The 16,718-nt window shown below is 44.7% G+C and overlaps 1 protein-coding gene and 1 long non-coding RNA gene across 3 annotated transcripts; one reads left to right on the top strand and one right to left on the bottom strand.

Annotated features, from left to right (window-relative positions):
• The first annotated feature begins 893 nt into the window (after window positions 1–893).
• Window positions 894–1,997, top strand: LOC123150556 (transcription repressor OFP13). Its single transcript, XM_044570418.1, has one exon. It carries the CDS (start codon window positions 1,098–1,100, stop codon window positions 1,827–1,829), a length of 732 nt encoding a protein of 243 aa, XP_044426353.1. The 5' UTR covers window positions 894–1,097; the 3' UTR covers window positions 1,830–1,997.
• A 7,553-nt stretch (window positions 1,998–9,550) lies between these two features.
• On the bottom strand, window positions 9,551–16,006 carry LOC123150473 (uncharacterized). Of its 2 annotated transcripts, none has more exons than XR_006475143.1 (3): window positions 15,878–16,006; window positions 10,638–10,894; window positions 9,551–9,901 (listed from the first exon to the last, which is right to left on the bottom strand). It is a non-coding gene; the product is annotated as an uncharacterized lncRNA (long non-coding RNA). The 2 variants fall into 2 exon arrangements; XR_006475157.1 differs by having other exon boundaries at window positions 15,866–16,004.
• Window positions 16,007–16,718: the final 712 nt, after the last annotated feature.

Below are 16,718 nucleotides of genomic sequence, written 5' to 3'. Positions count from 1 at the left end.
CCGATGTGCCTCCATAGGACATCATTTTACCCTTCCAAAAATTCAACCTTTTCTCCAACCAATCCACATGCATTTCCCTTCTATTATTGGTGATTTTCCTATGATAAATCGGGATACCGGGATATGTAAATGGCAAACTACCAATTTCACATCCATACAATTATATGTAATCGCTCTCAACTTCTTCGGCGCATCCAAAGCACAACAATTCACTCTTATGAAAATTTATTTTAATTCGAGACATCATACTTGAAACAGTGTCATTAAAAGACTTGTGGATTTTGGCATTCTTTCTTTCGCCATGGCGGGTTCTCAAAACAACTCCAATGTGCTTCACAATCTCCGTTTTTCAAGACACTTGGGATGCTCCGGCGTGCAACTACATCGTCAACGAGCATGAATACACCGTGGCGTACTATCTTGCCGATGGTATGTATCCTCGGTGGGGGCATTTGTGAAGACTATATCCCATCCCTAAGGTAACAAGTGATGTCTCTTTGCACTGCAAGAAGTTGCTAGGAAGGATATCGAGAGGGCATTTGGAGTGCTCCAAGCTCGTTGGGGTGTTGGTCGTGGGTTTTCAAATATGTGGGATCCGAGGACATTGTTGCAGGTCATGAATTGTTGTGTAATCTTGCACAACATGATTGTTGAGGATGATGACAGAGGGAAAGCCCGCACGCATGATTTTTAGAAGTCTGGAGTACATGTTCATCTTCCGGCACAAGATGTAGAGCATGTTGCGAACTTCCTAGAGATGTATTGACAACTTTAAGATACCCATGCTCACATGCAACCACTCGATGATCTGGAGTATGTTAGAGATGCTCTAAACCCTACCCACAGAAGATCTTTCCCTTCACCCTCACCTTCTTCCTTCCCTCCCACCGGCCCCTTCAAAAGAACCAAGCTAACACTTATAGCTTGTACCGAACCAAATAAACCCCCAGTTTGAAATACACAGAGGCACTGACAAGCACACATGCGCGAGCTTCTTCTACTCTCTTCACCAGTTCGGCTCCATCTCTTCATCCAACTACTCCTGTTGCTGCTGCCGGTTCTCCATTCTTCTGCACTTCCCATCAACTGTCACACCGATGGTGAAGAAGCAACCATTGAGCTCGCTCTTCTACCCCGTCAACTCGGCCAACAAAGACACTCCGCCGTCGTCGCCTCCCACTCCGACGGCCACCCCACAGGCATGGATGTGGCCTTCCTGCAAGAACCCAACGGCTCATTCCTTCCGGTCCCCGTCCGCTTCTGCGGCGGCGGCGGTGGCAGCCAAGAACGCCGCATCCCTTTTCGTCGACTCCTCCGCCCGCATGCACCACGACTGTGCCGCCTCCGACAGCCTCTCCACGGAGTCCGAAGCCTCCGGCGCCGCGGCCGAGGACATGGCCGACGCCATAGTCCGCGGTCTCCGGTCCGACCGCCTCCGCTTCGAGCCCCGCGCGCCCTCTAGCTCCATCCTCGAGAAGAAGCCACCTCCAGCACCCGCGCGCGGCCATGAGGCTGCGGGGGCGACGTCGTTCGGCGGCGGCGTCGCGGTGGCGTTCGAGTCCGTGGACCCGTACCGGGACTTCCGGTCGTCAATGGAGGAGATGATGACGGCGCACGGCGCGGGCGACTGGGACTGGCTAGAGAAGATGCTGGGGTGGTACCTCCGCGCCAACGGCAAAGGCACCCACGCCGCCATCGTCAGCGCGTTCGTCGACCTGGTCGTCACCACGACAGCCAGCTCCTCCTCCGGCCACTCCTCCTTCACGCTCGCCGGGAGCGACTTGGAGAGCAGTAGCGCCGGCCGCAATGGATCTTTCCGCCTGAGGTGAACCGAATCAATCTCAGGCTTTCAGCCGCTCAGCTACGTGTCCGACGGTCCGACCGACTGCGTGTGCTACGTGAGTGTGCCTCGATTCATTTTGCCATGTAAACTGTAGCAGCTCCAGATTAATTAACCTGTACTGGCCTCTGGTTGTTCGTAATCCACGCTGCGTTACTGCTCCTGAGAAGTGAAACTAAGCTGTAACCCGCTAGCTGCCGGCGGCCGAGCACCGGTACAACATGCACGCCGACGCCGGCGTAACAGCTAACGACGAGCGCGACGTGAGCAACGTAGCACGGTGCACTACGTGCGCCTCTCAGTAATTGTGGCACCCAGCGAGAGAGAATATGCGCGTCACAGCCGGACAAGGAACAAGTTTGGACCGATTTCCGGAGGTCGCTGTGAACTCGACGTAACAGATCTCGTCGTACGTACGCGCGCTCGCTAATCGCCATACATGTGATGTGAGACGAGCTACGTACAGCGAACGTCTTATCGTCAGCAGTTTGGCCGGCCAGCCGGCCGGCCGGACGGGCATGCATGGTCCCCGGCGCCATGCACGTGCCGTCGATCGAGATCGATCGGTTCCGCGCGCAGGTTGGCGTCGACGTTGATGCGACACCGGAAGGTCATTGTTGATCCAGTTGTGGCGTAGCTATGTCACGTTCGTGAGGGCCAGGATCAAATGGCAAGCTGCCAAACACCCCGTTGCCCCGCTGCGTCGTCTGAGCCTCTCAGGTGAAAGGAACGGTGCTGGCTGCTGCTCCACGCCGGCCCCTTTCTGAGGTCCAGTGAGTCTCATGTGGATGGGGGCAACTGCTTTGCCTGCTCCGCAGATCTGATCGACGCCGCGCCCACCGTGTGGCAGCTGTGCCGTTTCGTCGGACGCCATTAAATAGTTTGAGACCTTCTCGTTCAATTAGATGGGCGGCCCTGCTTCCATAAAAAGAATCTTTGGCCCATGGTCCCGGCCTGCGTCCATGGCGCTTCGCGCCTTTCTACCCTCGCTGTTTTCCTTCAGATTGCTAAGGAGTCGTTAATGGCATTAACATGGGGACAAGGGGGCCTCATGTAGCTATTATACATGAAATAATAGCCGGTAGATCGAGTTTTCTTTATTGTAATTTTGTGCATGAGCGTAGAAACCACAATTTTAAGGCTCATAATCTCGTTAAGTTGCTTGTAATTTAGACATAAGTAGACATATTTGGATGGACAATCTTTATGACCCAAGTCTTGTATCTATGAACATCATTTTGAATTAATAAAGTTGGTGAGATTACTCAAAAAAAAAAACCTCGCTGTTTTTCTCAACAACAAAAAAGAAACACTCGCTGCTAGAGGGTCGCTGTGTTTTTAGCTACTCAAGCAAGCAGTGATGTATAGAGATACGTGTATATCCTAGGGTATAGAGGGAGAAATATGCCATCCACGCAGTACTGGGAATGTTTCTCAGGCAATGGTACGACGCACTACTACATCTTCCACTAAGGAAAAAAACGTTTTCTTTTTTTACCGAATATCAATTACACTCAGCAAAAGAAAAAAGCACTCGGGGTACCGCGTTAGGGCATCTCCAAGGCGGACCCGTAAACCGCCCACATCTGTTCGGAGCGCGTTGTTTGGACCATCGAAGCTATCCAACGCGGGTCTACGCGAGTCTATATCGGTCGGCGGGGCCGTCCGGACGTGTTTTCTCCTACAAACTGAAGACAAATGTGGGAAGCTTTACGGGAGTCCAAACATCAGACATGTAGGACTTCGACACCCCATGCCCACTCAAAACCCTTCCTGGACCCCGCGCCCCCATCCTTCCCATTTTCTCTTCTTCCTTCTTTCTCTATTGCCTTCGCCGCTACTCCACCACCCCGGCCACCACACCACACTCCTGCCTAAACTCTACGTCTCCATCACCTCCAGCGCTGCATAAGGGCTCCACCCCGCTTCTCCTCTGTCGCTGTTCAACCCATGTCCTCCGACCACCCCGCCAGGTACCATCCACTGCTACTATACTCACTATGCCCGGCAACTGTTCGATGAATCGCCGGAGCTAAGAATAGTTTTCTCTTCTTCTTTCTAGCAATGGATTCCAATCGGAGTACATACACGAGCAATATGTTGAGTCGTCCAACGGTGCATCGAACGAGGAGTACTCTGATGAGACGGTGATGATGCAGGCGGTCCTTAAAGACGCGGAGCGTGCAGAGGATCATGTTCTCAATTTTAAGGGCTCGATCAAGGGCCATCAAGTGATCAACTGCAACAAAGCGCGCGACAATTTGACACTGATGGCCGAGTACTTTGCTCCCGATGCACTCTTTGCTGATCGTTTTCGCCGACGTTTTCTGATGCGTAAGACTGTCTTCGCTCATTTGTACCATGGCATTCGGTCCTATGATGACTACTTCATCCTGAATAAGGACACCATGGGAATGATTGGGTTCTCTGGTTACCAGAAGTGCACGCCCGCACTCCGGATGCTCGCGTATGGCACAACCGTTGATTCATGGGACGAGTAGCTACGGATGTTTGAGAGCACATGCAGAGATGACATGGTGAGGTGTGCAACTGCCATGGTCCAGGTGTTCGGACCTCGGTACCTGAGAGAACCAACTATGGCAGACACCGGGAGGCTCTTAGTAATCTCAGAAGCAAGAGAGTGGCCAGGTTAATTTGCTTGGCTCTCTTGGCTGCGTGCTTTAGAAATGTAAGAACTGCTCGTAGGCTTTACAAGGGCAATGTCAGGGTCATGTTAAGAAGCCCATTATAATTCTTGAAGCAGTTGCATTACAAGATTTTTTGGATTTGGCACGCTTTCTTTGGCATGCCTAGGTCTCATAATGACATCAATGTGTTGCAGCGATTCCCGTTGTTTGCGAGGCTGGCTGAAGGAAAAACTCATCCTTGCAACTATACTGTCATTGGACATGAGTACAACATGGATTACTATCTGATTGACGGTATCTATCCTCCGTGGGCTATCTTTGTCAGCACCATCTCTAACTCAGTTTGTTAGAGAAAGGCTCACTTTACCCAAAGACAAGAAGCAACTAGAAAGGATGTCGAGAGGGCATTTCGAGTTCTGCAGGCCTGTTTTGCAGTTGTTTGTGGACCTGCTAAACAATGGGATACAGAGCCCTTATGGGAGGTGATGACATGTTGTGTGATCATGCACAACATGACCGTCGAGGATGAGGGTGACGATGTTGTTGCAGCTCTAGAATTTGAGAACATGGATGATCCTAACCAACTTCTAGACCGGAATCCGGTCAAATTTTAAGAGTTTATTCAAATACATCAGCAAATTCGGCATCGACCAACTCACGAGCAGCTGAAAAAATATCTGATTGAGCATTGATGGGCGGTTAAAGGAAAAAACAATGTTGGAATGTAGTATTTGAATTTTTTTAAAATTTGAACTACCGCTGCATGCTGCTATTTGATCGTGCCAATTGAAAAAAAAATAAAGAAAACCGGATGTACTCCCTTCGTAGTACAAAGTTAAGTCATCTATTTTGAAATGGAGAGAGTATGTGGCTATGGTTGAATCGCGGTCTTCCGCATCCGTGTCCACAGACACATGCAGAAAGAAATTTGTGGATTGCTGTTGGAGATGCCCTTACTGCCCGTTGGGACGTTTGGTCAAAGTCCGTGCGCGGCTAGAAGAATCGTTCCTAGACAAGTGACAAATTAAATAGGTGACAACTGACAAACCCATACCCATGAGCAAATGAATCAAACCTACACGGCCCGCACGTCCACGATACGGCGCTGCCCATCTGCAAGGCCACCGGCCAGCATACGGGCGGGCGGCACGTTCCCCCCACGGACCATGCCTTCCCGTACGTGCGATTGCGCATGGACACGAGCGACCAACGCATGCGATGCGCGCGCGGGGCAACGGGACGGCCCTCGGCCGTAGTAGCACTCGGATGACGAGCGCGCGCACCGCCGCCCCCCGCCATTCGATCGAGCACCGGCCGCCCGGCCGCTGTGGGCTGGAGCGGCGGGTGAGCGCGTGAGCCAGACGCCAGGGGTGTGGTCCAGGCTCCGCCTCTGTCAGTGCCGCTAGGGGCTAGCTATGCTCGCTTGGTGCATCAGTGCATGCGCAGCTTTACGCAGAGTCCTGCATTGATTTGGTGCACTAGGGCTCGCGCTCTCACGCAGAGTACCCGACGTTTGTTGTCTTGCTTCGAGCGTGTGGGCGAGTTGATTATGTCCGCATGTGCCCGCAGAGTAATCACGACCCCCATCTTATGTAGCAGAGCCACTAATGGCTGGCGGCACACCCGGCCGGCATGCTGCATGCGGCCACCATGCATGGTAAAACTTGCTCAAGACCGAGCGAGGAGTGAGGAGCGTGGGATCTAGCGGCGGGCGGGCCAGTGGATCATTTGCCCTTTTGCGGCCGATCCGTGACCGTAGCTGGACAGGAGCGAGACCGCTTCACATCAGCCAGGCCAGCGTGTGTGCCCCGGAATAGTTTGCTCGTGCTACCGTGTTCCCAGCTTTCCAACTCACCCATCCATGCCTTTCCTGGGCCAACCTGACGCCCCTGCCAGTTTTCGACGTACCGCGCGACGTAGATTGACATGAACGTTAGTCATGTCGCTTGAATTCCTGTCCCTCGGCGTCGGCCACTATGTCCTGTCCGGAAGACAATGAGAAGTCGTTTGTTCTGTAAGTAAGAGCATTGAAAACACCGACCCACACAGCCTCCTCGTACTGGCCCTACCATCAGGCTGACTGGCATCCCTCGTATTCAATCCATAGCTATGACGGATATGAGAAGGTCCAGACGCGTCCCCGCCACGTCAGACCAAACAGGCCGAAACCACCTCAAATTGCACACAAATAATCAAGTCCACCAAATCCACCGTCATGTTCCCACGTCCGTCCACCATTTCCCGCGTCCGAGTCATGTCCGTCGTCCACCCTTCCTCCCCCATCCGCGCCACTGGTCCCATCCACCGCCCTAGAGGGAGAAGAAGAGTTGGAGAAGAGAGAGGAGTGTCTCAAATGGGAGCTCGAGAAGGCCCGAACTATTGGGTCAATAGAGATTAAGAAGGAGACGTTGCAATTTGCTCGAAACACGGAGGATTCGAGGATAATATTGGCGGATGCAAGCCTCTTGGATGAGCAAGCGAAGAAGTGGCTTGTGGGTAAGAAGAAAGAGAGCAACGAACGTAGAGAGTACGAGGCGGCGATGACAGCATCAGACGAGAAACGGATGGCGGCAGAGTAGGCGGCACAGATGGCCGCGCCAAAGCAGGCGACGCATATGGTGTTTGGCGAGTGATCCATCATGTTGGGCAGCCGTGGCTCGGACTTGAATTTATTTTGGCATCTCCAGATTGTTGGACTATGATTTATTTTACTTTGTTGCATTTGTTGAACAGTTGAATTGTGGTGAATTTGTGCCTTATGATCCATGTGCATGGATTTGAGGAGTGTGGCTGCCCGACAGGCCATATGAGGGGTCGCCCGGCGCTGTTAGCGGTCGCGCCCAACACGCGGATGTTTAGGGGGAGGGGTGGATTTGCGAAGTCCGACTGTAGATGCTCTAAGGTCCTCTCTGACTCGCAGAATTCTAAAAATATTAGAATAGGAAAAACATATGATTGGAATGTAGTGCTCATCTCAATCCTACAAGATTTTGGATTATTTGATTGCATCACAGAAAAAACAAAGGATTCTTTTAAAAAGATTTTGCGTCGATGCTAGAAATCATAAGGGAAGTAGTACAAAAAATTCTTTGTAAAGATATAGGATTCAATCCTACGAATCAAATAACCAACATACAAAAAATTCCTAAGGATTATAATCCTTCCAAATTCCTATGAAAAATCCTTTGAATCAAAGGAGCCGTAAACTGGAGTGCCTAGGGCACACCGGCCTGAAATTTTCTGAGCGAGAAGTCAATTCCACCCGGGCCATTGTATTGTCGGCCATCTTTTTACTCCCATCGATAGGCTTTGTTCTTCTTCCTCCTCGTGCTTCCTCCATCTGCTTCTCTAATCGATTTCTTCCCTCTAGCGAGGATGACTTGCTCTGCTTGGCAACTGTGTAATCTGAGCGACTGTCAAAACCAAAAAGCCTCCTCCTAGTATGTGAATCCGCATGCTCTCCTATGCCAGTGACGCCGTGGTGAGCCACGTCGGCCTAGTCTCCAGCGAGATCCCGATGATCTCACTAGGACATGACAAGGCCAACCACATTCCCGGTTCAAGCTCGGGCTTGTGCTACTCTCTCGATTGGTTGTCTCCTACCCATAAAATCATCTGGACCAAAAGGAAATTTTAGTTACCTAATTAATGTTTAGCAAAATCATAAGTAATTTGCATGGGGTGATCCTTAAATTCGGTAAGTGCTATCATTTATAATCCAACTTCCCAGGAAGCTCTTTTTAAGGAAATATCCTCGGTGACTTCATATTTTATTGCATAGATTCAATCCTTACATACGAAATAAAATGTGGCCCAGGGAGACAACTAGTATGCAAGCTGAGATATTACACTGGCATAATCATAAAAGGTTTTATATCTCGAAAGCAGACTACATTTTTGGCTTTCCATATAGACCGTAAAATATGAATCACACATGACAAGTTGAATCTAAACTCGGGTAAAGATGTGGCAAACAATCCTAGCCACAAGCATACATAATACATCAAGATCTCTGCATGTGGTCGTAGCAATAGGTGCAAACGGAACCTTGTACTTATCAAACTTGACCGATAATCCACTTCATCTGAGCTACACCTAAGTTTCATAGATGAAAGTTACATAAGATGAGGACTACAATTTGAGTTTGATAAAATATAAATTTACTTTGTCGCAAAACTAGCATCAACCAATTGATTCAGTGTTAACGACCTAGATTTTGGCTGCAGACCCGTGCCCCGAATATCTCACTAAACCACACCACTTGCTACTAAGTTGCTTCTACATCTAACCATCTAAACCATGTACCTGGCCTCAAAGTGAACTTCCAATGATACATCCTTATACCCATTAACATCACATAAGATGATGTTTGTCCATTCACCACTATTATGTAGTGTCGGAAAGGATCTTTCCCTTTTACACTATCTAACTATGCCCCTCTGTTTGACAAAACCTAGAATGGAACATTTATTGCCTTTGATCCAGAGTGGTCAATGTAGATTGAGTGTTTGCTCTGATTTCCTTGGGCATGGTGTTAAATCACAAATGGTTAATGTTGTCCTTTCATCTCTACCTACCTTGGTGATGAATTGTCTGTAATTGTACATGACCCCTTGAGAATTTGACAAGCATCGTAGGTATTGCTTCAAGAGAGGCAAGAATCCAAAGGGGGAAACACCTCTTGTTGCTCGGGAATTAGAGTAGTTTGCAGACAAATGGATTAGGAGGGCCTTGGCATAATCAATTTGGTGACTCAAAATGATGCCTTGTTGATGATAAAACATTTCGGGTTCATTAAAAAAGGACATCCCATGGGTCAACTTTATTTGTGGATCTTATTATCAACATAGACTGCCACGTGGTCAAAATGTTGATCGGTCTTTCCGGTGGAGAGATTGCCTAACATACTGCCTACGTTCACAAACATTGTCTCATGTCAATTGAAGAATGATAGCTCTGTTTTATTCTAAAGAGATAAATGAAAAGCACCCCTCTTCATGTAACATGGCATCACCTATTTTATTTTCTATTTCAAGATCTATTGTATTGCACATTATTTTTTCGATAAAGGGTGCTTTTATTAAATCAAAATGTAGCATCAAGTGGATACAAAGCATTATGAGTAACACTCGGTCTCTGCATAACAAGGATGCACACAACCAAACACCTAAAGTCTGACAAAAAGAAAGAAAAAAATCGACAATCAGCGACAGTAGAGTCCTAAAGACCGACACTATGCCTATGTCGAAACGGATGGTGGACCAATCCGGAGATTATGCCTCCATCCATGTTGGGCAAAAACCACCGTAGCCACCTGCTCCAACCGCATACACACCGCCTTAAACATCGGTTGATACTCCCCTTGTTGTAGCGTAGACCACGTACGAAGCGAATGCGTACAACGGAAAATAAGCTGCAAAGGAGAAGCATTTTTATCATTGAAAATCAAATCATTTCTACATAGCCAAAGCGACCATAGTAAGGCATATGCTCCCACCCATATTAGCATTTTAAATCTATTTGTAATACCGTCCAATCAATGACCAAAAATATTGGTGACACATGTGGGCAGATACAAATTTGATGCTATTTGGATGGCTGACCACATAGAACGTGCAAACTTGCATTGAAAAAAGTGGTTTTCGTTTGTCTCTTCATGAGTACAAAGACAACACTACTCCCTTGCTAGTTGCGCCGTGCAAGGTTGCCTTTGGTTAGAACAACACCCCTATGAAGATACCACATGAAGATTTTAACTTTTAGTGGAATCTTCGACTTTCAGATTTTCTTGTTATTACTCACCGGTACCTCAGAATGCGTGTGTGCATGGTACATAGAGTCTATTGTAAATGACCCCGATGTAGTGAGGTTCCACCTTCCTCTTTCTACAGAACTGACACTACTGGACCAGTTAATCATGGATCATGTTTCTGCCACTGAGCCTGACATTTGGATATGGCAGCAAATATCATATGGTTATTGTGCCTCTTATATGTACAAAAACATGTTAGCAACCCATGATGATATCCTTGCATATTAAGGTGGATTGACAAACTTACTATCCCAAAAAACACAAAATCTCTTCCAACTTTAGTTGCATGATCGACTAAGCACAAGAGAGATGATGTAGAGAAAAAACTTCCACTAACCTGAACAGACATGTTTGCTTTGTGGAAGAACTTTTGTTAAAACAAAAGACACCAATTCTTCCAATGCCCTTTTGCCATTGCTTGCGGGTAGTACTTGTATCTTGTATTGTATTGCACATTGATCACTCCCCATATTTGTTCCACCATTCACTTTCTACATAATTGACACTTCTGGACCAATTAATCATGGATCGTGTTTCTGCCACTGAGCCTGACATTTGGATATGGCACCAAATATCATCCGGTTATTGTGCCTCCTGTATGTACAATAACATGTTAGCAACCCATGATGATATCCTTGCATTAAGGTGGATTGGCAAACTTACTATCCCAAAAAACACAAAATCTCTTCTGACTTTAGTTGCATGATCAACTAAACACAAGAGAGATGATGTAGAGAAAGAACTTCCACTAGCCCGAATACACATGTGTGCTTTGTGGAAGATTTTTCGTTAAAACAAGAGACCACCAATTCTTCCAGTGCCATTTTGACATTGCTTGTTGGCAATACTTGTGTCCCAAGTGTACACATTTGCGAGACTCGGTTTAGAACTAGATAAATGCTTTAAATGGTTTTCTGAAAGCCAGCTTTGGTGTGAAGCTCATTATTCTTGTCGCTTGGGTCATTTCGATAATTAGTAATGACTATATCTTTAAGTCTATTCCGCAAGCCTCTGCACAATAAGGAAGTCATTCTTCTCATTCATAGAGCCAACAAAAGGAAATGTCCAAATATGAAGATTGGCCAAAGGCTTTTCGTTGACTATTTTATCCTCTTCCTTTTTCTCTTCCGACTCCTTTTATGCTATTTGTAGCTCTTTCTATGAACTTTGAAAAAACATAAATGTGTAGAAGAGACGAGAGAGAAATCCCTCATGGTTCCCTAAAAATCACGCACCAAATTCATATGTAAGTCTTATCTTCATATCCACGCGAAACACACACCTTGCTATATTTCAGCCAGAACTTGCCTCAGCACAGTGCAAAAACATGTGATTCGAGATCTCCCTTTCATCACAAAACTAACACTTAGTTCCCACCCACCCTCTTCTCTCTTAAAAGTTGTTGATGATCAATATATTAGTTCTCAGCACAAACTAAACAAAGACTCTACCCGGGATTGTTTTAAGCTTTCTAATTTACTCATTACTTATTTGAAAACACAATGATCGCATTGATACCCTCTAGTCCATAGACCATACCAACTGGCAAATCAAGAACTTATCCAACGGTCGAGCAAAAACCTTAATTTATTTTCAAAAACACAAAAAAACGGTGTCTGAGTTCCATATGTGGGCTATGCTCTTCATGTGTGACATTGATACCCTCTTCCGAGCCATATCAGACATGAAGAGCATGTCACACATGAAGATGTCACACATGAAGAGCATAGCCCAGATGTTCCCCGACACCTAAAAAACCGCAAGTGCCATATCTCGCATCAAACAAGACTGAAACAACTCTCGCTGCAAGAGTCTATAGTAACGTGCCGGCCCACTCCCGCACGCTTAAAGAAAACAACTTAGAAAAAGGAGCGCGGGGTGATTCCAACCTTGGCATCCTGGAAGATTTGCAACAGTGCTAGCCACGAGGGAAGCTTTGGGATGTAGATGAAGACATAGGGCGCGTTCTACTTGACGTAAGATTGCCCAGGTTTCCATGATATTTTTTTCTCGGTTTTCCCCATTTTTTTATTTTTTCTTCATTTTTATTCGGTCTTCTCCATTTTTTCCTTTATCCTTTTCCTTTTATTATTTGCTTGGCTTTCCTTTTTCTTCTCGGTTCTTTTATTTTCTGTTTTTCTTTTGGTTTTTCTTTTTTTCTTTCATAGTTTTCTCGGTTTTTATTTTCTTACTCATTTTCCTTCTTCTTTCTTGCTTTTCAACATTTTTTATTCTTCTTTCTTTCTTTATCGATTTTTGACTTTTCCTACTCATTTGTTTCTTCGGTTTTATTTTTCATTTTCTATTTTCTTTGGTTTATTTTGTTTCTTTTTGGTTTTCATTTATTTTGTTTTCTTTGTTTCTTTTAGTTTTCATTCCCCATTTTTTTAATATGTCAACAACATTTTTCTAATACATGCTTGACATTTTCCAATACAAATTTAACATTTTTAATGCATGTTTTTTACATATACATTTTTCAAATGCTTGATTAACATTTTTAAAATACAAAATGATATTTTTACTACATGGTCAAAAGTTTTTATTTACACACTTTTAAAATAAAATCAAATGCCTGATTATCTTTTTTCAGATACAAGATTAACATTTTTCTAATACATGATCAACATTTTTATGCACATTTTCACATTTTTAAAATGCTTTATTAACATTTTTAATGCTGCTTTATCATTTTTAAGCACACTTCAACATGTTTTCTAAACACATTTAAGAAATAATTCATTAATATATTTTAAACACTTGTTCAACATTTTAAAAAAAATCTTGATTATTTTATATACATGATAAAAAAATCATCAATTTTTGAGTACATGGTCAACATTTTTCTAAACACATTTGACATTTTTGTAATGTTTGATTAACATTTTTCAAAACCGTCTTCAATATTTTTTCAAATGCTTGATTCACATTTTTATATACTTGGTCAAGTTATTTTCATCATTTTATTAATACATGGTCAACATATTTCTACACATATTTAACATATTTCAAATGCTTGCTTAACATTTTTCAAACACTTGTTCAACATTTTTTCAAATGTTTGGTTAACTTCTTTTAAATACGTGATCTAACTGTTTCATACACAATTATCTATGTATATTTTTTGTATACATGATAAACATTTTTCCTATACACATTTAACATTTTTAAATGTTTGGTCAACATTTCTCAATTTATTTATGTAGAGTTATTTTTATAATATATTTATTTAAAAAACGTGATAAAAAACGAAATGGAAAACGGGGCTATTGTTTCCCACGCGCCTGGGCTAGCCCAACTGGCACAGCCTTCAAGGTGTTCCCGGCTGAATACGAGACATAGGCTCGCCAAAAAAAAGCCATATGTTCCCCACCATTGCCTTAAAAATTGAAATCACCAACTCTGTCTAAAAAAAAAGGACAGACTACTGATCAGTCGACTGACTTTGTGATATGGATGATGGATCAGTCACTTTTTCCTCTGCATGCAGAGTGTGACGTGGTGTGTTGTGTGCAGTGTGCGTGCGCGCATGAGTTAGCTCGGCCGCCTCCATGCGTGAGCTAGCTAGCTCTGGTTGGCCGCTTCCATGCGTGAGCTAGCTAGCTCCGGTTGCGTCCGTGCGTGAGCTAGCTAGCTAGCAGCTCCGGCTGGCCGTGGTTAGTGGCATGGTACTGCATTGGGCAAAAGAAGAAAGGAAATGCAAAACCGTATGTAGCAAACAATGACAGAAAATTACACATGATTGACATAGAAATTGCATTGTTTCATAATATGAAAAAATAAGCATATAGTGGTGCAATTTTTACACAGTGGTAAGAATCGCACACATTGCATAAACATTAAGTGAGTATATATCATGTTATGCGGGCTATTATTTGATAGGCGCCTATTTTTTTGACATTCATTCAAATCGTCTCCACCACTGTCCACCACCTGATCTATATCAAAAGGCCCAGCTTTCTTCTTCTTTGTTAACCTTTTTATTCCCCTTATACTAATACTAAGAAAATAGAACAAAACCAAAAAAATGAAGTTTTCTAGGGAAGAATGAATTAGTGGCATGGTATTACCCTTTTAGAAAAAAAATAAAAACTAAAACAAGCAATGACAATATTTATGGAAAAAAATAAAACAAATAATGACAAAATTTGCACCTATTCTATACAGAAATTGCGATTTTCTATAATATGCGACAATACTCATATAATAGTGGAAATTTTGCAAAAAAGAAGTGCCCTAAGAATGAATGAATTAGTGGCACTGGTTTTACGCTTAACAAGAAAGAAATGAAATAAAACCAAAATGAAATCAAAATAATGAAGTTTTCGAATAAGGAATAAATTAGTGGCAATGGTAATACCTTTGAACAAGAAAGAAAGTTAAGTAAAACAAAAGAAAATAAGATAAAACTAAAACAAATTCAAAACCATAAAGTTTTGTAAGAAAGAATGGATTGGTGCCAATGGTATTACCCTTTAAGAAGAAGAAATAAAAACTAAAACAAAATCAACACTAAAATAGAAATAAAAACTAAAATAATCTTTTTCTAAGAAAGAATGAATTGGTGGCGCTAGGTATTACACTTAAAGAAGAAAGAAAATGAAAAACTAAAAGAAATAATGACAAAATTGCACACAATTTGTAAAGAATTATACTTTTTCATAATATGCAAGAACAAGCATATAATAGTGTAAGTTTCGTAAAAGATGAAGTATCTAAGGAAGAATGAATTAGTGGCATTGGTATTACCCTTAATATGATATAAAATAAAAAAATAATATTAAAACAAATAAATATACATAATAGCGTAAATTTCACACCCCAATATAATTTACAGACATATTATATGATACATACATATACGCATGCAAATTTACACAATACACATAAAAAACCAACTCAAGACAAAGAAACAGAAATAAACACACATAAAAAGAAAAAGAAAAATAGCATGAACATATTTTCTTTAGATGACCGTCAAAAACAAGCAAATTTACACATACACATAAAAAACCTCCCCTCGCCAACGTGATGATTTTCTTTCTTGGTTTCCAGAGAAGAGCAGAGTGTTTACGGTGAAAAGTGCTTACAGGCTTGCTGCCCAGGAACACAATGCTGCCTTTGCTAATGGCGTCTCCAATACTAACCCGGACGGGGAACGTTCCCTGTGGAATCTTATCTGGAAGTCTGACACTTATCGACTAGATCGACATGCCCTCTTTGTGGTCTGGAGGAGGAAGGCACATACCATGCGCTGGTAGCGTGTATGCATGCTAGAATCCTTTGGGTGAATATGCGTCGACGGTGGCCACTACCAGCTGATGATATGCTACTTGATACTGGAAAGGAATGGCTTTTGACCTTACTGAGCAAGTGCTCTGGAGATGTTAGAAACATGCTAATTATGATGGTGTGGAGGATTTGGCACTTGCGTAGTGACTTGCTACATGGAAAGGATAGTCCGCCAGTTCTTGCTAACGTTGAGTTCTTGAACAATTACTACAAGTCAATCAAACTAGCCGGAAGGTTCTCAACTGATAAAATTTTAAAAGGCAAGATATCTACCATAGATGTTACCTCCGCGGCGAGAGTTGACAGATCCCCCGCATATCCATGGCCGGCCCTGGCGGCTGGGCCTGTGGCCCTTTCTTTTGATGGTTCCTTCCAGAAGGACGACGGTTCTGTGGCTGCTGGTATGGTTCTAAGGGACGGTGAGGGAGCAATCCTATTCGCAGCTTATCGTTTTATCTTCCACTGCAATGATTCGTTGGAGGCGGAACTGTATGCGCTAGGCCAACTCGACCGCACGATCCCAAACGGACGTCTGGTTTGGCCGGATTTTGTCCCTTTGGGCGCCGATGGGTTCGTCCGTGTCCGGCTTTGTCTGATGGGTCGTGCGTGCGCCCACCGCGCGGCCGCACCCCAAATCGTGTCCGGGGTGGACGTGAATAAAAAAATATAAAAACTATAATGAAATAACTAAAAAAGTAAATAAACGCATTTAAAAAAACATAAAACATATATAGGGGTCGGCCACAAAATGGCCCAGTTTCCACGGCCACTTAAAAGGCCCAGTTTCATAATTAACATATAAAAACAAAATAAAAAACGCTTCCCGTGCGCTCCTGCCGCGCCCGTCAGTGCCGTGGCCGTCGCCGTCTTCACTGGCCGCCGGTGTCGTCGTCGTCGCTGACGAGGTCGACGTAGGCCGGCGGCGTCCACGGGTGGGCCGGCGGTGCGTGGTAGACGGGGGCGGGCTGGACGGCCGGAGGTGCCTGCACCACCTCCTCCCGTGGCGACGCCTCCCGCTCCGGTAACCGCGGCGGAGTGGGGCACCAGTTCACGCCCACGCCGGCGGCCATCTCCGGAGCAGTGCAGGACCAGCCCCACCCCTGGCCCAGCAGTTGCTGGAACGCGG

This window comes from Triticum aestivum, chromosome 1A, assembly GCF_018294505.1.
Source record: "Triticum aestivum cultivar Chinese Spring chromosome 1A, IWGSC CS RefSeq v2.1, whole genome shotgun sequence".
In the NCBI taxonomy this organism is placed as follows: Eukaryota; Viridiplantae; Streptophyta; class Magnoliopsida; order Poales; family Poaceae; genus Triticum; species Triticum aestivum.
Note: the sequence above shows the minus strand (reverse complement) of the source record. Positions and strands in the feature narration are given on the sequence as shown.